Source organism: Molossus molossus, unplaced genomic scaffold (genome assembly GCF_014108415.1).
Source record: "Molossus molossus isolate mMolMol1 unplaced genomic scaffold, mMolMol1.p scaffold_m16_p_13, whole genome shotgun sequence".
NCBI classification, from domain to species: Eukaryota; Metazoa; Chordata; class Mammalia; order Chiroptera; family Molossidae; genus Molossus; species Molossus molossus.
This window is the reverse complement of record NW_023425348.1, coordinates 44,645,700-44,667,289: the sequence shown is the minus strand read 5'-3', so window position 1 is coordinate 44,667,289 and position 21,590 is coordinate 44,645,700. Positions and strand designations below refer to the sequence as shown.

Genomic DNA, 21,590 nt, shown 5'->3' with positions numbered 1-21,590 from the left:
AATTTAATTATGTCTTTCAAGACCCTATTTCCAAACACAATCATATTCTGAAGTACTAGGGTTAGGACTTCAACATATGATTAGGGAGCAAAATTTTGTCCACAGCAGAAGTCAGACACAAAAAAATACATGTATGATTTTATTTATATGAAATTTCTAAAAAAGACAAAATTATAGAGATCAGTGGTTTCCTGGGGCCTGGAGTGGGAATAGGAATTGATTGTATCAATGGGGAGTAAGAGCATGAAGAAAGTTCTGGGGGGTGATGGAGGGTCCTAAAATTGGATTGTGTTTTTTTTTATTCCTCACCCGAGGATACTTTTTTTTTTTTTTTCTTCTATTTATCATCAGATAGAGTGGGAGGGAGGGAGAGAGAGAGAGACAGAAGCATCGATGTAATAGAGCCAGATCAACCTGACCAGGGCCGGAAGGAATGGTAACCAAGGTACGTGCCCTTGACCGGAATCAAACCCTTGACTCATTGGTCTACGGGCCAGTGAGCCAAACTGCTGAGCCAAATGGGCCAGGGTTGGATTGTGGTTTTAAGTGGAAGGTAACATCATCAGATCTGTGTTTTAGAAACACCATCGTGGAACTGGTGTTAAAGATGAGTGGGTGGGGGGTGGAGAGAGAGGGCAGCAGATTGGAACAGAGAAGAGGAGGGCGAGCATGAATTTCCTTTATAAGCAGAAAAATGAGAGTTTTGTTTTTATAAAGGCTGATGATAAAGAGCATCTGAAATAGGGCAATAGAGAGTGATCAGAAAGGTGATGAAGGCATCTCCTTGTGTGACCAAGAAAGGGGAAATGAAAAGAACTAGTTTAGGGGAAGTCGACCATTTGATTTTGTCTTTTACTCTAAAGTCTTGGAAGAAAATATTCGAAGTTTAGATACTTCCAGTTAGTCAATCGCAAATGCACGGAGTGTTTAGTAGCGAAAATACTGGGTGTTAAAGTTATACATATAGGGTGTGTGAAGCCTCCCTTTGGGGTCTCTAGCACCAGTGCCCTTTGCTGCTCTCAAGCCTGTTTAGGACCTGGGCTTGGTCCTAACTTTTATCCATAAAAGGTCACCTCCCTCCCCCATTATTAATCAGTAGGCCTTTAAAAGAAGCTGGATTTCTCCCGTTTAGCTTATCAGTAATGTTCACCCTGATAACAGGCTATGTAACAATTTCAGTGGTGGAATGAAAGGTAGACAACACCTTTTACAAACTCTATTCTGTAGATCAACAAAAGGGATTATAGAGCAGAACAATATTTAATTAAATTTCATCCATCCATTCATTCAGTTCATTCAGCCATTCAGATATTCAGTCAACAAATATTTGCCAGCTGTGGCCACAGTGGGAGCTGGAAATCCAGGGATGAAAAGACCTTTGAAGAGTTTCCATTCCGTGGGAACTGCGGATCTGCTGCCTGCCCTCCTCCTGCTGATTCAGGCCTGCAGTTTCGGAGGCATCCCTGATTGAGGGCATTCTAGAGGAAAAAGACCCTAGAATATCTATCACACTGTTTTCTAAAACAAACACTCATTGTCCCCTCCCACCTCTATTACTTGGCAGACATGTTGTGAAGTTCATCACCACCCTCACTCCCACCCACTTCTCCATTTCCACACACTTAATGGGTTCTACCCTCTATTTTCAGTTCCTCTTCTCACTCTTTCTTACTCCTTAATTCACTATAGTCTGGCTTTTGTCCCTCTCACTCCTCGGGCTAGAGGCCTCCCAATTGCCAAATTCAATGTATTTCTCTCAATCCCTACCCAACGCCATTTTGGGGAAGCATTTTACACTGTAGTTAACTCCATCTGTGAAACTCCCTTCTCCTTTTGTTTCCACACTGTTCCAGTGCTGCTTCTCCCTCTTAGTTGCCCGTTTAGGCCTTTTCTTTTTCGCTTGTCCCTTAAACCTAGGGTTCCCTGGGGTTCTGCCTTCAGTCTGCCCTGAGTGATCTAGTCTTCTCCGATGGCCTCAGTTACCATCTCTACGTTGTGGATCCCCAATCTAACTTTGCATCTGAGCACAGATGCTTCCACAGCCTACTGGACATCTCTAGTGGGTGTACCCTGTCCATTTCCTCTTTTATAACATGATCTTTTTTTTTTATCCTCACCCGAGGACATTTTTCCATTTTTTGTTCAGATAGAGTGGGAGGGAGAGAGAGAAAGAGAGAAAGAGAGAGAGAGAGAGAGAGAGAGAGAGAGAAACATCAACGTGAAAGGGACACATCTAGTGGCTGCCACCCGCCCAACCAATCAGAACCAGGGACAGACTGCAACTGAGGCATGCGTCCTTAGCGGGAACCAAACCCGGGTCTCTCTGGACTGCAGGCCGACGCTCTAACCACTGAGCCAAACCAGCCAGGGCTATGACATGATCTTGTATCTGTTAACTTACCTGTTTCTAACCAGGACCATATGTATCTTGTAGTCTCCTGTATCTCACTACCTAGTGAGTTAGAAGAAACTAGAAACTACATGAACAATTAAAGAATGAATGAAGAGCACCTGTCTATGAGGCACCTGTCCACTGGCTGCTCAGTAGCTGAAAAAAGTATTGATAGTCTAAGATTTAAAAAAAAAACACAACCCCAACCTGAGATAAGCTGAGCAAATCAAGTTTAACCATTTAGGAATTACAAAATGAGGAATTACTGAGCAAATCTGCAGTGACAGGGAAAAAGATGGAGGTGGTGGCAGAGATTGAGCCATGGCAACCTATGGCTGTGTTTACACTAAAATTATGAAGAAGTGGAAACTGTGGTTAAGCCACAAAAGAAAACAGAATAGTTATAAACAGAACAGTCATAGAGAAGCAGTGATGCCAGGAGAGAGACAATGAGACAAAAAGAGCAGCCCACTCCATCAAGACGATGTCTGGAATGGCCTTTGCCCTTTCTTTTTAAAAAAAATTTTGTTTTTAATCCTCACCTGAGGATATTTTTCCATTTATCTTCAGATAGAGTGGTAGGGAGAGAGAGAGAGAAACATCAATTGATTTGCCTCCCGCAAGACCCTGACCAGGGCCGGGGAGAGAACTGCAACTGAGGTACTTGGTCCGCTGGCCAACACTCCAACCGCTGAGCCAAACCGGCCAGGGCATTTTGCCCCTTCTTTATAAGACACTAAAGCCGAGGCCACATGACATGTCCTCAGGAAGTCTTCCCAACCAGCTGTGCTGGCAACCAGAGAGCACCCATCTCTGAGAAAAGGATCACATGCTTCTTTCCAGCCCTAGTGCCAGCACCCCAACCCCAACCCTCAATTTTAATAATTCAGAAATGATGTGCTTACTTAAGATAAAACTTCTCATTAACCAATTTCCAGTTATCTTCCCTTTTACCTCCACCCCTCTGAACCACCCTTCCCACCCCCAAGGGAATGGAGAAAGAGAACAATATACAAAGCAACTGCAGTATGGGGGCAGATGTCCTCCTGCTCTTTTCCTGAATGTCCAAGGCAACAAAGGTAGCAGTGTGAACCTCTGGTGATTGAGCTGAGGCACAGACAAGCTGGGGTGGAGTGTGAGCTTGGGTCGCAATGGGGTGGTGGTGGGTGTGAAACAGGGGAAGCGGTCTGAGTGCCCCCCTGGCTCACCCACTTTGTTTTGGTAACTGTTTTACACTATTTTTTATAGAACTGATCGTGTTTTAGAACAGCACTTGGAGGCTTACCTCACAACCCCTTGTTCTCCTATCTCCCCAGCTGTCAGGAAGGTTGATGTGTCCTGGCCTTTGTGGCTATACATTTCACAAGACAGCATACTTTGTGTCTACAAATGTCTGCACAAGATACACATGTTCTCATAAAACAGCTTTTTAAATGTATGTTTTTGTTACAGATATTTCTCTTTTCCCCCCATTGACACCCTCCTCCTACTCCCGCCGCCCCCACCAGCATTATTGTCTATGTCCTTGTTTACACATATATGTGTAAAGTTGTTTTTTTTTTTTATCCTCACCCGAGGACATTTTTCCATTTTTTGTTCAGGTAGAGTGGGAGGGAGAGAGAGGAACAGAGAGAGAGAGAGAAAAATCGACGTGAAAGGAACACATCGAGTGGCTGCCACCCGCACAACCGACCAGGGCCGGGGACAAACTGCAACCGAGGTACGCGCCCTTAGCGGGAACCGAACCCGGGTCTCTCAGGACCGCAGGTCGACGCTCTAACCGCTGAACCAAAACGGCCAGGGCTGTGTAAAGTTTTTTTTAAAAGAGGGAATAGTAGCTTATGTACGTTATTAAAAGCTATAACAATGACAGCACACTGATTTCCTTTTTTATATATTTTGCTTCAAGTGAAAGAAGGGATTACACGGGATCTAATTCTGGAGACCTAAGTCCAGTCTTTCCCCACATTTCCTCTGCTCCTCAGACTGGGTTAGTTACCTCTGCCGGGTTCCCATGTACCCTGTGCTCCTCCCACACTGTGTTGCTGTTTACTCCCCACAGACTAAATTCCCAGGGCTGAAGATCGTGCTGTATTTTCAACAGTCGGTTACATAGGGACTGGTAGACAGGAGGCCTTGAGTAACGTTTGATGAATGAATGTATGAATGATCTGGTGCTAAATACCTGGTGTTAATAAGTCTGGAGCCCCTGAGACTCTGGGATGACCCTTGGACAGTTATGTGGCTCCCAAGTCATAATTCTTAATCTTGTACTCCTTGGTTCTGACCTGTTCCCCTGCCCGGAATGTTATCTCCCAGAGACCTGTGGAGTTCCTGAGCTGCTCCTGCAGGCCTCCTCTCCTGGTCAGAGGTCTGGCTCCCTTCCCCTACTCTAAGTCTGGAAATCCTGCCTATATGGGTTGACCTCACCCTCTCCCCAATATTGAGTCCCATCTAGATTTCCCACCCCATGTCCTGTCAGAATCCTTCGACTCTCTGATGTCAGTCATTTCTGGGATGAAGTAGGGGTGAAAAGGAGGAAAGAGGAGAGTCAGCCTTCTATTTCTAACATCAGCCCTAGCTACTCTTTTGAGACATGGAGGCTAAAGAATCTTGATTCGATGGCTCTCGTTGCAGGTATCAGCTGACACCACCATCCTCAACAGTTTTGTCTGGCCTCCTTTGCTGAGCAAATGCTTTGGTTGATTAGTTGTTCTGGTTTCTGAAGAACTGCTCTTATTCTTAACATTGATGTTAGGCCTCATCCTTCAGAAACAAGGAGTGAGTTGTCTTTTTTTTTTTTAAGCAGCAGCATTTAAAGTATAGGTAGGAATGGTGATACTTTTGCCTTTTGGAGATTTATCCTTTACATTTCAAATAGGAAAAACATCACAGACACTTGGAATAGGTAGATGAATTAATTTTACATTGCTAAAGGCCCCAATATTTTTTCTTTTTAAAATTTACTTATTTATTATTTTTTATGCCCCAATATTTTTCAAAATAAAAACGCTTATTTTTTTTTATGATAAAAATGACATGGACTCTTATAAAAGTTCAAACATCCAAAAGAAAAAGAGAATAAAAATCAGCCAAATGCTTTCCCCTAAAGCCAATGATGGTATTTGAGCATGAGCTTTGGGCACACCTGGGCATAAACACATGGCCCACCACCACTTACTACCCTTATGATTTGGGGCAAGCTACTTAACCTTCATGAGCTCCAGTTTCCTCATCTGTAAACAGGGATAATAGAAGATCAGTAATAATATTTACTTAGTTTATAGAATTTTTTTAAAGATTAAATAAGAATATTCAAGTAAAAGGCTTAGGGCTAGCATGGTGCTTGCCCACTTTCATACTCAGTGAATAAGTAAGAGTGAACAGTATTTCAAATTTTCTTGTTTCTTAATCCAGTACTTTCCCCCCTCAAGTCTCACTACCTTCAGTGTAATTGAACTTAAGTCAATAAACATTTACTGAGAGCCTATAAGATGCTGGTGTGATAGTTGTTATGTTAGAATGAGGCCAGTTCTAAAAGCCTACTTAGTTATTAGTTTAAGAAAATCCTGTCTTTGAACCTATATGGACTCATTTCCTATTCAATCTTCCCATTAACATAAAATTGATACAAATTTGGGTCCTTTATTGGTGAAGGAATAATAGAATTTAACAGGATTGTTTGAGTATCAAATGAATCATTTTAGGAAGGTACCCACAATGTGATAGGTGCTCAATACATGTAGTTATTATCACCCCAGCAATGTATAGGACTTTCACACCAATGGTTTATGGGAGTGAAAATGCAGAGGGATCTTCTTTTCTTGTTTACTTTCTATCCTAGAACTAAGTTTTCAGGCATTATCTAGATAAAACACTAATATTCTGGACACAGTCTAGGATTGTTTACTATGCATTTGCTAGTTGTTGTTCCCTTCACAAACCTTATCAAAGATCTGTCCTCCCTAACTTTCCTTCCCCATGTCTCCCCACCCCCACCCTCACCCCACAGCTGGCTCTGACAACTTCCAAGGTTAATTCCTGTTTACCTGGAGTTTGTTCCCACATCCTGTAGATATTCAATACATACCCTTGGTTACTTGGCTTCCATTGAAAGCAATTCTCATTTTACTGATATTCTCAAGGATTCCAAAGTTCTACAATAAAATGTACTAGAGTTCCTGTACTTATTATTGGTTTTCCTATTGGTTATAAACTAATTATGAGACAAAAAAACAATGTTTAAGATCATGGATGCTGGAGCCAGACTGCTTGGGTTATTATTCTGGCTCTGCCAATTGTTTTGTGTTCTTGGCCAAATTACTTAACCTCTCTATGCTAATGTTTACTTATCTTGAAAAAGGAGATAATAACAGCCTTACTTTCTAGGGTTCTTACGGAGATTAGGTGGGTTAATATTTGTAAAGCACTTGGAACAGAGCCTGGCATAGAGTTAGTGGTAGATATGTGTTAGTTATGTAATAGTTATAATTTATAGCACACTTAGTTACCTGCCAGGTACAGAACATGTTACTTTCAATCCCCTCAATCATGCAAAGCGGATATTATTTGTAGTGGTGTGCTAGAGCTGGCCGTACCTGTTTATGAGAGTTGAACGTTACGGTTTCAGAAAGTTTGCAAGTCAGTTGTTAAACAGAGCCATTACTAAAAATAAGATAATAGCCTGGCCAGTGTGGCTCAATGGTTGAGCATTGCCCATGCACCAAGAGGTCCGTGGTTTGATTCCCAGTCAGGGCACATGCCCAGGTTGTGGGCCAAATCTCCATTGGGGGGCATGCAGGAGTCAGTCAGCCAATCAATGTTCTCTCTCATCTATGTTTCTATCTCTCTCTCCCTCTCCCTTCCTCTCTCTCTAAAATCAATAAAGAAAAAAACAAATAAAATAAATAAAAATAAGGTTATATAAATTTACCATTAAATAACTTATGTTAAAAACTAAGACAATAAATATTCAAATCGCATCACTTTCTAATTATTTTACTACATTGTACTACCATCTATGCTCTTGTGGTTATTTGTTTATTGTACTTTTTAAAATTATTTTTTTTTTCAATTACAGTTGACATTCAACATTATATTAGTTTCATTTAGACATTTATATAATTTATGAAGTGATCCCCTGATAAGCCTTGTACCCACCTGTGTCATACATAGTTATTACAATATTACTGACTATATTCCCTATGCTGTTCTTTACATCCCCATGTTTATTGTACTTGTATGGCGGATATAATGGTGTGATGTTGTGCATCTCTACCTAGCTGCATTCTGTGACATCAATATCAGTAGCTTGAAATCTGCTGTGATGGGAGTATTTACACCACAGAAGTTGGCAACCACTACAAATCAGGGCTTTTATTTTGGCTAAATGGTTGCTAAACATATATTGATACACAACTATATATTATTTTTCTAGTCCCACTACTCAACCCAGACTTGGAGATGCCTTTGATCATTTACCTTAATTTGATAATCCCATTTCTGTCTTGCCTGGGGTCCATTTTTGCTCATTATTCCTTCTTCCCAGAATTTATTTTCTTTTGTCCAAGGTTAAGATTAAACCCATTCTTTCTAACACTTGTACCTGTTCTCTATTTTCCTGGTTTGAGAAGGTTTGTTACAGTAGTAAAGATTACTTAAATGATCACTTTTCTTAAACTTTTTATTGGTGTGAACATACATACAGAACACTATACATATCAGAAGCGTACAATTGAAATCATTTTCACACACCTGGCCAGTGTGGCTCAATTGGTTTGGTGTCCTCCGGTATACCGAAAGGTTGGTGTTTCAATTCCTGGTCAGGGCACATGCTGGGGTTGTGGGCTTGATCCCTGGTCAGGAGTGTATCACCATTATCCTATTTTAAGCCACTATCATCCTTCACTTAATATCTTCACAAGAATGTAAGCAACATATGAACAGGCTCCTTGTGTTATTGATCACAGCTGTATGCCCAGCACTCCAGTACCCAGAACAGTGCTTGGTTCTTAGGCTTTTGCTAGCTATGTCTTGAATGAATACATATTGCAACAAAACTTTAAAGTAGGTACTACTATTATTTTCATCTTATAGATGGGAAAAATAGGTTGCAGTGGTTAAATAATTTACTTAAGGTCACAACAATAAATATCAAAACCAGGTTTCAATTCCATGGTCTAACTCTAGAGCCTGCTGGATTTTCCACTATATGGTTGTATTGAACTACACTGGCTTATGCTGATGTCAATTATTAAGGGATTTTTGGCTGATGTTAAGAGATATTTTAGTTGAAATTCCCCAACCTAAAAACTTTTCTTAGAATAAAGTTCATGTGTTCCTTCACACAGCCTTGTAGGCTTCTCCCAAGTCTCATCTCTCCTCATTGGCCTCCTCTCAACATTTCAGCCATAATGAACTCTTTTCTCTTCCCTGCAATTGCTCCTGCCTCTACCCACCCACTGCCCCTCTTCCAACTGTTCTGCAAAACCTTCCCTAATTTCTCAATTCTGAGGGATTATAACAAGCAGTACTTTATCCCAGCTGGCATCACTCTACTAAAATTACTTGTTTATTTCTTTCTTCTTAGTCCCCAGTGACTAAGAAGTGCCTGAAATAGAACAGGTACAGTACTTGATGAGTATTTGTTTAATAAAGATATGAAGGTCAAGGATTATTTTATAAATTTTAGGTGAAAAGACTGTGGATCCCAGAGGTCAGGTATTTCGCCCTGGGTCAGTTACAAAGCGGCCAAGGTGAGACTTGAAGCCAGGGCCCCACGCACAGCCCTCCAGACCACGCCCGCTCTCCTGGTTCCTCTCTTCCGCCCGCTCCCACTAGCTCCGCCTATTTCGGCCTGCGCCATCTCTGAGACTAGTTTGACCCTCCGACGGCCGCCGTAGCGCGTCGCTTCCGTTGCTGTGGGAAACGACCCGGGACCTGGGTGGGGGAAAGACGTTTCCCGCCGGCGGGAGCTGCGGTTGTGGCGGCGTGGGGAGCTCGGAGGCTGCGGGGCCCGACGCTGTAGCACCATGGCGGACCAGCTTTATCTGGAAAATATAGACGAGTTCGTCATGGACCAGAACAAGATCGTGAGGAGCTAGGACTGGGGAACGCGGGCTTGCGATTGGGGTGCTGGGCCCGGCGAGGACGGCGGCGGGGTCCTTGACCCCTCTGCATGTGGTCTGGTGGGGGACCAGATAAGGGAGATAGGTCCCCACGCTTTGTGCTTCAAGGCGAGCGAGAGCTCGCGGGAGAGGGGTTCTGGCGCGCCCGCAAGCCCTAGTCCTTGGGTGGGCGCGCTGGGCACTGCGCACCGACTAGGGGCCACGGAAGGAGGGCCATTGGTTGTTAATATTTCTAAGGCGTCTCTACACCTGTCTGATAAGGTGCTTGGCGTTTAAAGCTCCAAATTTACAGTTGAGGAAATTGTAACCGGGTTTAAGTGACAAGGTGATTAACCTTCCGACCGTCTCGGTTTCCTCTTACTGGAAATTTGGTATTGATACACGCTTGACCTGCCTCACAGGGATGGAGTAAACATCAGGTGAGGCAATGGATGTGAATGCAATTTGCAAATCATGATGATTGCCAACAGTGACGTTTGGATGCACATTATTGCATTTGCTCCTTTCAGTGATCCATCCAAAGGTGGGTAGAAAAGGCAGTTGAAGCATACAAAGGTGCCAAGTAACTTATTTGTGGTAAGGGACAGGTAGTTTTCCAATCTAGGTCAGTCTCTTTTGCTAATGTTTTCTTATAAATCACACTGTCTTTGCCTAACCTCTGTAACACTTCTGATTATTGGAAAGTCAGCATTTAGAATTGGAGGACTTTGAGAGAAGAGTGATAGAGTTCAGGGAAGGATGGAAGATGTAGTCTTGATCCAGGAGTTCCCAATCTAACCTGTGATACAGTATTCATCCACCTCATTCATTCCCTGACACCTGCACCACCTGTGCCCTTTGATGTTTGTATGGCCACAACTTTCCTTAGAAGTTTTAATGAGTTGTACGCTTCAAAGTAATTTAGCTTCTGGGTGAGTTTTAGTATAGTTTTTGGTGGTGGCCCTCAAAAAGGACGAATGTGAAAAAAGGGCCGTTTGTAAAACAAGCATTGTGAAGAAAATGAAAGCTTTTTAAAAATGTATATTCAGCCTTCCTTTTTGATCCTTTGCATTAATTGGTTTGTGAAACAAAATTCTTACTATTTGTAAGATAAATATCTCAGTCCGGCCTGATCAGATGAATGGTTCTTAGCAAAACGGGGGTGGCATCTGTTACAATATATAAGGCATAATCATCTGAGACTAGGAATCTTTAGGAGCTCTTAGAGTTCTAATAAAATGTTTTAAAAATTCCTTTTTATTTCAGGTGACATACAAATGGCTGAGCTATACACTAGGAGTTCATGTTAACCAGGCCAAACAGTAAGTCCTATTTACTACTAATTTTAATTATGTTGGAGTTTTTTGTTTGTTGTTTTGCTTTGTTGATAGCCTTCTGGATAGCCTCTAGGTCAGAACTTGTTTTTTTTTTTTTCTGGGAAATGGGAAAAGAATACTATTTTTACTACTTTTGTCTATGACTTGGTAGATAGGTAGACTTATATACAAATGTGTAGTAATACATTTACTGGATTTATTTCTGGTATTGCTCTCTGGTTAACATCACTTTTTATTTCAGATGGATTAAATGGGCTAGCCAATTCTGTTTACATTTCAGAGTTACATGTCTATTATCTTACATCTTCATTATAATTTCACACATGCTCCCTAGGCCCATCTCTGGGAGTTATTGAGATACCCCATAATGAGGTCAACAGGTGTTTGACACAAGCTGTGTAACAATATAACTCAGAAGAGAACCTCTTAAGTGAAACTAAAGCAGAAATGCTTAGGGTGGTGCAGAGCATTGCCCTTCTTGAATTTTGCCATATCGTCTTTCCTTGCTGAAAAGGAAAAAAAACAAGCTTTTTAGTTTTATTCTCACTCGAGGACATTTTTACATTTATCTTCAGATAGAGCAGAGGGAGGGAAGGAGAAAGAGAGAGAGAAACATCAATGTGAGAGAGACACATCGACTGGCTGCCACCCACATGACTCCAACTGGGGCCAGGGACAAATTGTAACTGAGGTACATGCCCTTAGTGGGATCTGAACCCGGGACTCTCTGGTCCTCAGGCCGACGCTCTAACTGCTGAGCCAAACCGGCCAGGGCAAAAAACAGGCTTTTGAATTAACTTCTGAATTTCTTGACCTGTAAATGTGCATGTGTCTATGTCCCAAGTGGAAGAATGTGTGAATGGGCTGAGGACACATACACTGAGTTAAATACTCATTTAGTTTATTTTATCCCTAAAGTTGTTCTGATTTTTTTCCTATTTTGAGTCATGGAACTTTCTTGAATTGGTAGGCATGTTCCATGAGTCTTAGAATTTCCCTGATCTCTACAATGGGTTGATTTGGCTTTGAGTTACTGTTTGACAGTTTTAGGAGTCTGATTTTGACTGTGTGTTTATGTCTTCAAGACCTAAAACTCTTGGCCCAGGGATGGATTTTGACTGATTTTGACTATCTAAGATTGCTGTTGCTAAGACCAGTCCTGTCCCAAACCAAGAGGTTCAGGTAACTTTGGGAATGGACACCTGTAAAGAGTCATTATTTGTTGTGGTTAGGGATGTTTAAATATGTAATGAGGTAGCTATTACTATATAAGTTTGTTGGGGTTTAAAGGTATATGTTGGAGATGAAATAAAGTTGCCTGTGATTTTCTTATAGCTACCCTATTACCGATAAGTGTTATAGAATTAACATAGTGTCTTGCTCCTCCCTGTCTACCAACTTCATCCCATACCACTCTCTACTTCTCTTATACTCTAGCCATGTTTGCCTTTCTGTTCCTCAAATATGCTAAGCCCATTCTCACCCTAGGACATTTGAACCATTCCCTCTGTCTGGAATGCTCTCCTACTTGTTAACATCCTTCAGGTTTCAGCTCAAATTTCACATGTTACTTCTTGGAATAGCCCTCCCCCAATGCTCTATTTCAGCTAGCCTCACCTCTCTCTAACTCTGTCATATGTATTTCTTTCATATTGAAAAAACACAAACTTTATTGAGATAGAATTCACATACCATACAATTCACCCACTGAAAATGTATAATTTAGTGGTTTTTAGTGTATTCAAAGAGTTGTGCAGCTATAGCTACAACTAATTTTAGAACATTTTCATCAATCCCAGATGGAACCCTGTATCTATTTGGTAGTCATTCACCATTTTCCCGCAATCCTGCCTCCTCTTCCCCCAGCCCTAGGCAACCACTAATATATTCTCTGTCTGGAGATTTGCTTATTCTGAACATTTCATGTAAGTAGAATCATGTAATATGTAAACTTGTATGCCTGGTTTCTTTCACTTAGCATAATGTTTTCAAGGTTTGACGGTGTTGTAGCATGGATCAGGATAGTAAATTCTCACTTAACATCATCTGAACTGGCTTCTAATGAAACCATAACTATAGGCTAATCGCTAAAATAAATAAGAGTTAAGTTCCTATAGTATCTCATCAATATTATAATGAAATAATCTTATTTCTGGACCTGCTGTACTTCATTCCTTTCTATGGCTGAATTATTCCATTACATGGTGTTAGTTTCTTAGGGCTGCCATAGCAAAGTACTACAAGCTTGGTGATTTAAAATCACAGAAGTATATTGTCTCACAGTTCTGGAGGCTAGAAGTTCGAAATTAAGGTATCAGCAGGGCCATGACCCCTCTAAAACCTGTAGAGAAGAATCTTTCCTTGCCTCTTCCTAGCTTTTGGTGGTTTGCCAGCAATATTTAGCATTCCTTGGCTGCATGACCTCTGTCTCTGCCTTTGTTGTCACGTGGCATTTGTTGTCTGTGTGGGCATTTTTTTTAAAAGTTGTTTTTTTTTTTTTCATCTTCACCTGAGAATATTTTTCTATTGATTTTTTTTTTTTTTTTTTTTTTTTATAGATAGAGTGGGAGGGAGGAAGGGAGAGAGAGAGAGAAAGAGAAACATCAATGTGAGAAGGACACATTGATTGGTTGCCTCCTGCATGACCCTGACCAGGGCCAGGGATTGAACTGCAACCAAGGTATGTGCCCTTGACCGGAATTGAACCTGTAGCCGAGCTGAGACTCTAACTGCTAAGCCAAACCGGCCAGGGCCACATGGCCATTTTATAAGGATACCAATTATACTGGATTAGGAGTCCACCCTCCTCCACTATGACCTTATCTTAACCAATTATATGTGCAGAGATCCCATTTCCAAGTAAGGTTACATTCTGAGGTACTGGTGGTTAGGAGGTCAACATATCTTTTGCGGGGATACAGTTCAACCCAGAACATATGGATGAACCATATTTTGTTTATCCATTCATCAACTGGTGAACATTTAGGTTGTTTCCACTTTGGGTGTTACAAATAATGCTACTGTGAACATTTAAGTACAAGTTTTTACACAGACATGTATTCTCAGTTCTCCTGGGTATATACTTAGGATTGGAATTCCTAGGTCAGGTGACAAATCTATATTTAACATTTTGAGGAACTGATAAACTGTTTTCAAAGTGGCTATGCTATTTTACAATCCTACCAGCAATATTTGAGGGTTCCAATTTCTTCATATTCTTTTCAACTCTTGTCTTTCTTTTTTTAAGCCATCCTAATGGGTACAAAGTGGTATCATTATGGTTTTGATTTGCAATTCCCTGATGACTAATGGTGTTGATCATCTTTTCATGTTCTTATTAGCCATTTGTATATCTTCTTTGGAGAAATATTTATTCTGATCCTTTGCCCAGGTTTTCGTTGGGTTATTTGTCTTTTTTATTGTTGAGTTGTAAAAGTTTTTTATATATTCTGGATGCTAGACCCTGATCAGATATATGATTTGCAAAAAAAATTTCCCATTCTGTGGGTTATCTTTGTACTTTGTTGATGATGTCCTTTGAAACAATAAAGTTTTTATTGTTGAGGTACTATATATATATATATATTTTTTTTTTTTCTTTCAGTTGCTTGTGTTTTTTTATGTCTAAGAAGGCTTTACCTAACCAAGGTCAAGAAGATTCACTTCTGTGTTTTATTCTAAGAGTTTAGTTCTTATACCAATAATTTTCACTATATTTAAGGCTTCTGCATATCAAGTGCTTATTAACATGTTAAAAATACCTCAGTCTTCACAGTAAGATTACACTATAGCTTTCAAATTAGGTGGTGCACAGTGAGAATAACTTATCTCTGCTCCATGATGTCTGGTGTCTTAGCTGAGACACCTCAATGGCTGGAGCCCTGTCATCTGCAGGCTTCTTTGTGCACGTCTGGCAGTTGATGCTGGCCATTGACTGGGACTTTGGCTGGGACTGTTGATCATATATTGCATGTGGTCTATCTGTATGGCCTGGGCTTCCATCAGAGCATGGTGTCTCTGGGTAGTTGGACTTCTTACACAGCAGCTCAGGACTTCAAAGGCTAGTGCTCCAAAGGTACAGGCTGATTGTATCAAAAGCCAAGCAGTATCATGTCTGTTTTATTGTTTTGGTTAAAATGAATCACTAGCCCTCCCAGATTCAAGGGGAGAGGATGGAGTCCACTTCTTTTTGGGTAGACATAGAAAGGCTTGTCATATGGGCGACATTGTTACAGCCATTTTTTTGGGGAAAAAAACAGTATGCCACATTGAATCTTTAGTGCTTGGCACATAATAGGTGCCAATAAATATTTGTTGAATACTAAGCGGTGTGGTAGATATTTTTCCAAACATTTATCTCACATAATCTTTTTAACAATCCAATGTGATGGGTGTTATCAGCCTCTTTAACAGGTGAGAAAATTGAGACTCGAGTGTCATGTAACCTCTTCTTATTTTACCTCTAGTTTAAGCATGTATTTATATATTTATTTTAACATTTGAAATATTCTGATTTTATTTTTTTAAATTTTCATTTTGAATTTATTGGAGTGACATTGGTTAATAAAATAATATAGGTTTTAAGTGTACAATTCTATAATACATCATTTGTATATTGTATTGTGTGTCACCACCCAAAGTCAAGTCTCCTTCCGTCACCATTTATACCCCCTATACCTTCTACTATCTCCCCCTACTCTGCTTTCCCTCTGGTAATTACCATACTGTTGTCTCTGACTATTCGTTTTTTGTTTGTTTGGTTGCTTTTCTTTTCTTTTTTGCTTAATCCTCTTCACCTTTTCACCCAGTCCCCCAATTCCCCTCCCCTTTGACAGTTGTCAGTCTGTTCTCTGTATCTATGAGTCTGTTTCTGTTTTGTTTGTTAGTTTATTTTGTTCATTAGATTCCACATATAAGTGAAATCATATGGTATTTGTTTTTCTCTGACTGGGTTATTTCTATAGTGGAAGCATTTATTTTTATCTGTTTATTTATTTTTTTTATCCTCACCCGAGGACATTTTTCCATTTTTTTGTTCAGATAGAGCGGGAGGGAGAGAGAGGAAGAGAGAAAGAGAGAAACATCGATGTGCAGAGACACATCGAGTGGCTGCCACCCACACGACCAACCAGGGCCGGGGACAAACTGCAACCGAGGTACGTGCCCTTAGCGGGAACCGAACCGGGGTCTCTCTGTACCGCAGGCCGACGCGCCAACCGCTGAGCCAAACCTGCCAGGGCTATAGTAGAAGCATTTAAAGTATCACTGTTGGCACTGAGGGTGGTGACTGGGCATGATTGGTATTATTTGCTTGGATTCATTAAAGAAGTATTTTTTTACTATATATTTAGCATTATTTTAGGCTCTGTCATAAAACAGCAAACCTGATAGACAAGGTCCTTCCCATCATCAATATATACAAGATAATTTCAGGTTGTAAAAATGCTGTGAAGGAATTAAATTGGGTTAGGGAAGGCAGTAATATACCGTATACATTGTAATGGGAAAATTTATGGGTGGAACTGATCAGGTTGGAAAATTAATTAATTAAAATGAGAAGGTATAGTTAATCATGTTTGTAGGAAGTGCATCTTATAAGAATTCATATATGTTGTCATTCATATTTAAGAACATTTTGCCTGGCCGGTGTGGCTCAGTGGATTGAGTGTCGTCCCATGCACCAAGAGGTCACTGGTTCAGATTCCTGATCAGGGCACATGCCCGGGTTGCGGGCTTGATCCCCAGTAGGAGATGTGCAGGAGACAGCCAATTGATGTTTCTCTCTATTTCTTTCTCCCTCTCCTTCCCTCCCTCCTGTTCTATCTGAAGATAAATGCAAAAATGTCCTCGGGTGAGGATTAAAAAAACAAATTAGGTAAACTTGTCTTAGAGACTCTAAAGGTATGCATAAATTAGTTTTTTTCAAAAACAGTTTGGGCAGTTTTGACCTCCCTGTTGATTTGGGGAAATATGTACATAGAAGTTGTCTGTGATGATACATGAGTTGTAGATGAAAGATTTAGCCAGCTAGCTTGAGAACATCTTGGGCATGGTTCCTGTCTATCATTTCTTCTACTAGCTTGGTCCTAACTAGCATAAGTAAACCAAAATGTTCATAAATTTGTGTTACCTCATCTTTCCTAATGCAATAGCCGGATAGAAGGAAACACTGCAGAGAACAAGATAGAGTACTCAACAAAAATGCTAACTAGGGCACATTTTTGTCTTTACAGAGCTTATAGTCTACTGGGGATGGCAGATATATAAACTAAGTAATTAGAATACAGTGTGGTAAGTGCTCTAATAACAGATTTGGGATAGGCTCTGTTAGAGCTTAGAAGGCAGGGGTGTCTGCTGGCCTTTGGTTTTAGGGAAAGTTTCACATAGCAGGTGATAACTGAACTGCTATCTGGATGAGGGATGAGGTAGATGAGGCCTCAGGAGAGCATTCCAGGCAGAAGGAGGGGAATGCAAAGGAGCAAGGGGAACGGCAGAATGTTTCATGATGTTACTGGACAGAGGACCTGTCCCTGAACATGTCTTCCTAGGGCCAGATGGTAGTGTGTGGGTTCTTGATTTTGTGCAGGAAAGATTTCACAACATGAGTCCAGGTGACTATGAGGGTATGTTTATTAAAACTGGCGCCCTAGCTGGTTTGGCTCAGTGGTTAGAGTGTTGGCCCTCGGACCAGTGAGTCATGGGTTTGGTTCTGGTCAAGGGCACGTACCTCGGTTGTGGTTCATTCCATGCCCTGGTTGGGTCGTGCAGGAAGCAACCGGTCAATGTATCTCTCTCACACTGATGTTTCTCTTTCTCTCTCTCTCCCTCTATCTGATGATAAATAGAAAAATATGTTTGGGTGAGGATTGAAAAAAACAAAAAAACTGGGGACAGTGAAATAAGGAGGGACTTAGCATAGAAAAAGCAGCAGGAAAACTCAGGCTGGGCTGCTTTAGTTTACTGGGAAGTCAGGGGGCCTTGGAGACAGGTTCAGGGGCTTAGCCTGGGACGAACTGCTGCTGCCCTGGTTTTCAAGTCTCTTGGGGACCTTTAGAGTTTAGGAGATGCATGCCTGTAGGGGAAGAAGAGGGGGAAGGGGAAAGCACAGGCCTGCTTCACAGAGGGAGAGCACGATCTGGGTTCTTTGTCTTGAGGGTTTTTTATCTCTCTTTTGCAGGCAGGAATCTTAGGGGAGGTCTCAGGAGGGTTTCAGCAGAATATTCACTAGTTTTCCAGGTATGCTTTTTCAGGGTCATGGTCTCTACTGATTGGTCAGTGTCAGGGCAGGGAGTCATCATTGCAGCTGGTCCTGGCATTGCCCACCTGGTTTTGCTGCTTTTCTGGGCTTGGAGATGAAATACAACTGAGGCCTAGATGTTATCCCTAGGGAGGTGACCTTTTGTATCTGGCTGTAAATGGTTTGGCCAGTTTGTTCAGCTATCTCAGTTTCCCCATTCCACTTGCCAAGGAATTTTCCTAGTTTTTTATATCCTGCCTTAATAAGGCTAAAAATAGTGTGTGTGTGAGAGAATGGTGAGAGATACCGGGGACCAGAACAAGAAGGGTCTTGCATATCATTACTAGGAAGTTGGAGTTGATCCTTAGTGGATGGAGAACTATTGAAAAATTCTGAATAAAGAATAACATGTCAGCCCTGGCCAGTTTGGCTCAGCGGTAGAGCGTCGGCGTGCGGACCAATGAGTCCTGGGTTCAATTCCGGTCAAGGGCATGTATCTCGGTTGCACTTTGTCCCCGGCCCTGGTTGGGGTCGTGTGGGAAGCAACCAGTCGATGTGTCCATCTCACATAGATGTTTCTCTCTCTCCCTTTCTCTCCTTCCCACTGTATCTGAAGATAAGTAGAAAATATCTTCGGGTGAGGATTAAAAAAAATAAAAAATAATTTATTAGACAAGAATATCCAACTACCTTTTCATTATAACTTAAAGACTAATAGGCATCTTAGACTTAACATGCCCCCAAAGCTAACTCCTGATTTCTGCCCACAACACCTACTTCTGCTTTTCTCTATCTCAGTGAAGGACAACTTTATTCTCTGAGTGGGTTAGTTCAATCATCCATAACTCCTTTTTCTCTTATATTTATCAGGAAATGTTGTTTCTTCCTTTAAACCCTCCCAGAATTCATCCACTAATTTATTACCTCCATTGTGACCACACTAGTCAGAGCCACCATCATCTCTAGCCTAGAGTACTGCAGTAGCCTCCTAACTAGTCTCCCTGCTTCCTCCCTTACTGCCTGGCTGTATAGTTTACACACAGCAGTCAGGGACCCTTCTAAAAGGTGAGATCGTGGTATTTCTGCTCTGAACCTTCTGATGACTTCACTTCAAGTTCTACATAGGGCCACAAAGCCCTACATGTCTGGTGCTTGGCTGTCTCTGCTACCACTATTCTTCTTCATTCTGCTTCAGCACACTTGCCTCCTTTCTGTTCTTTGTACCTTGCCTACATTCTGGCCTCAGGACATTTGCATTTGCTGTTCTCTCTGCCTGGAATATTATTTCTCAAGATAACCACAGTGGTGGCTTCCATACTTCCTGCAGGGTTCTGTTTATGAGGCCTTTTCTAACACCTTATATAAAATAGCAACATTTCTCACTTTCTCCACCCCCCCCCATAGGTTTGCTACCATTTAACATATCTTTACGTATTTGTTTGTCTCTTTTCTGCAATATAAGCTCTAAAAGGTTAGGAACTTTACTTTGTTCATTGCGTGCATGCTCGCTCTCTCTCTCTCTCTCTTTCTCTCTCAAGCATAGAATATGAAGTAGCCACTCAGTAAAATTTTGTTGACCTAATGACTTGATTTGCATTTTCTTCTGGCAGCCTTGTGGATAATGAAGGGGTGGGGGTGCAGAATTGACACTTGGAATTGAAATAGTCCAATCAAGAGATTTGGAGGGCATGGAGTCAAGAATTACTTGGGAGAGAGACCTGACTAGATTTGGCAACTCACTGAATAGGGAGAACTGAAGGATAATGACTCCCAGATTTCTGGCTTGGGTGGTTTGGGCAGATGTTGTTGTCAGGAATAAGTGAAGCCATGGGATGAATGAAATAGCCCAACCATCTTGGTTGGCCCAGGACTGTCGATTTTAGCACCAGAAGTCCATGTTTCAGGAAACCTCCCAAATTCAGGCAAACCCAGGTGGCTTGTCACTAATATATAGAGTGAAAAGATAACTCAAGACAAAACCCTGTTAGAGAAAAGGAGGAGGTAATCAAGTCTGCAGGAAATGGAGCAGGTGCAGTTAGAGGGGTGGATAGCAGGGGGACTCAGTGGGGCTCAGGATCATGGATGCTAAGAGAGCAAATGCTTCAAGAACAGAATGGTCAACAATGTAGGTTGAGTTTCCCTTGGAATTTTTGAGTTTGAGTTTCTGGCTGTCCTTGGCAGAAGTATGACGTGTTATAGAGACTCCGTATATATATATATTTTAAATAAAAGACAAATGATATGTCTCTTGTTGTTTTTGTTCATCTGTAAGTTATTGAGGGAGGGGAGCTAACCTCTGATATTTCCTGGATCATAGGATTTTAGGGACGTTACTAAAAGCAGCGTCCTTTCTGCATTGGGTGTTTGGCAGTCTGGAATTAATGGACACTGAACACTAGGCAGTGGGAGTAAACTGTTAAATTCTGTAGTTCTGAAATAGCATTGAAGCTGAGTGATTATAAAACTGGAGTTTCAAAACTGGACATTTGTGATCATATAATTAGCACTTCTTAATGTTTTGGAACACTTTTGAGAAACTATTGAAAACCCTGAACTGTCTTTCTATAAAAAAAGCACATTTTACCTTCAATTTTGAGAGTGGAGGGTTATAGATGGCCACATGAATCCCATGGTAAAAGAATCAATAGTCTACCTAGTACAACCCTCCTGTTTTATACCTCATGTTATTAAGAGGCCTAGAAAAATTAACTTATCTAGGATCACATAGTAATGAACGTATACTTGGTTGAGTGTTCTATTCATTATATGTTACTGTTTTATTGCAGGTTCAATCCCTCTGGGCTTATTATTAGATTTTTAAAATTTCATTTATGAATTGGGTCACTGTGCCATCTCAGTAAGTTGACCCCAGCTTAACTCTGTGTCCATGGACTGAGCAAAAATTCTGTAGAAAATTTGATGAACGCCCTGGCCGGTTTGGCTCAGCAGTTGGAGCATCGGCCTGTGGACCAGAGAGTCCCGCATTCAGTTTCTGCTAGGCCCTAGTGGCTGGGGGCACATACCAAAAACAAAAACAAAAACAAATTTGGTGAACTGCCAGATTTAATATACCTAACTTTTAAGTCACAAATTAAGAGTTGATGAGGTAAAATGTCTTACTAATGACTTTCTTGTGCCTTTGGAACAGAATGCTGTATGATTATGTTGAACGGAAGCGAAAGGAAAATTCAGGAGCCCAGCTGCATGTCACCTACTTAGTGTCTGGCAGTCTTGTTCAGAATGGACATTTGGTGAGTTCTCAGAATCTTATAATGAGTGTAAATATGTTTGAGCTATAGCCCTGGCCAGTTTGGCTCAGTGGTTAGAGGGTCGGCCTGCAGACCACGGAGTCGAGGGTTCGATTCCAGCCTAGGGCACGTACCTCAGTTGCAATTTGTCCCCAGCCCTGGTCGGGGTTGTGCGAGAGGTGACCGGTCAATATGTCTCTCTCACGTCCTTTTTTCTCTCTCTCTCTCCCACTCTCTCCTCCACTCTATCTAAAGATGAATGGAAAAATT

At 41.3% G+C, this 21,590-nt stretch overlaps 1 protein-coding gene across 2 annotated transcripts in view; it reads left to right on the top strand.

Moving 5' to 3' along the window:
* The first annotated feature begins 9,348 nt into the window (after positions 1–9,348).
* POLD3 (DNA polymerase delta 3, accessory subunit) overlaps positions 9,349–21,590 on the top strand; it is a 56,485-nt gene continuing 44,243 nt past the window's right edge. Inside the window, exons 1-3 of one of the 2 annotated variants that reach the window (XM_036258848.1) lie at positions 9,349–9,483; positions 10,765–10,820; positions 21,221–21,323. In XM_036258848.1, coding sequence (XP_036114741.1) covers positions 9,424–9,483; positions 10,765–10,820; positions 21,221–21,323 — 219 coding nt within the window. In that variant the 5' untranslated portion in view covers positions 9,349–9,423. The remainder of the gene's footprint in view (positions 9,484–10,764; positions 10,821–21,220; positions 21,324–21,590) is intronic. The other variant, XM_036258849.1, reaches the window with a different exon arrangement.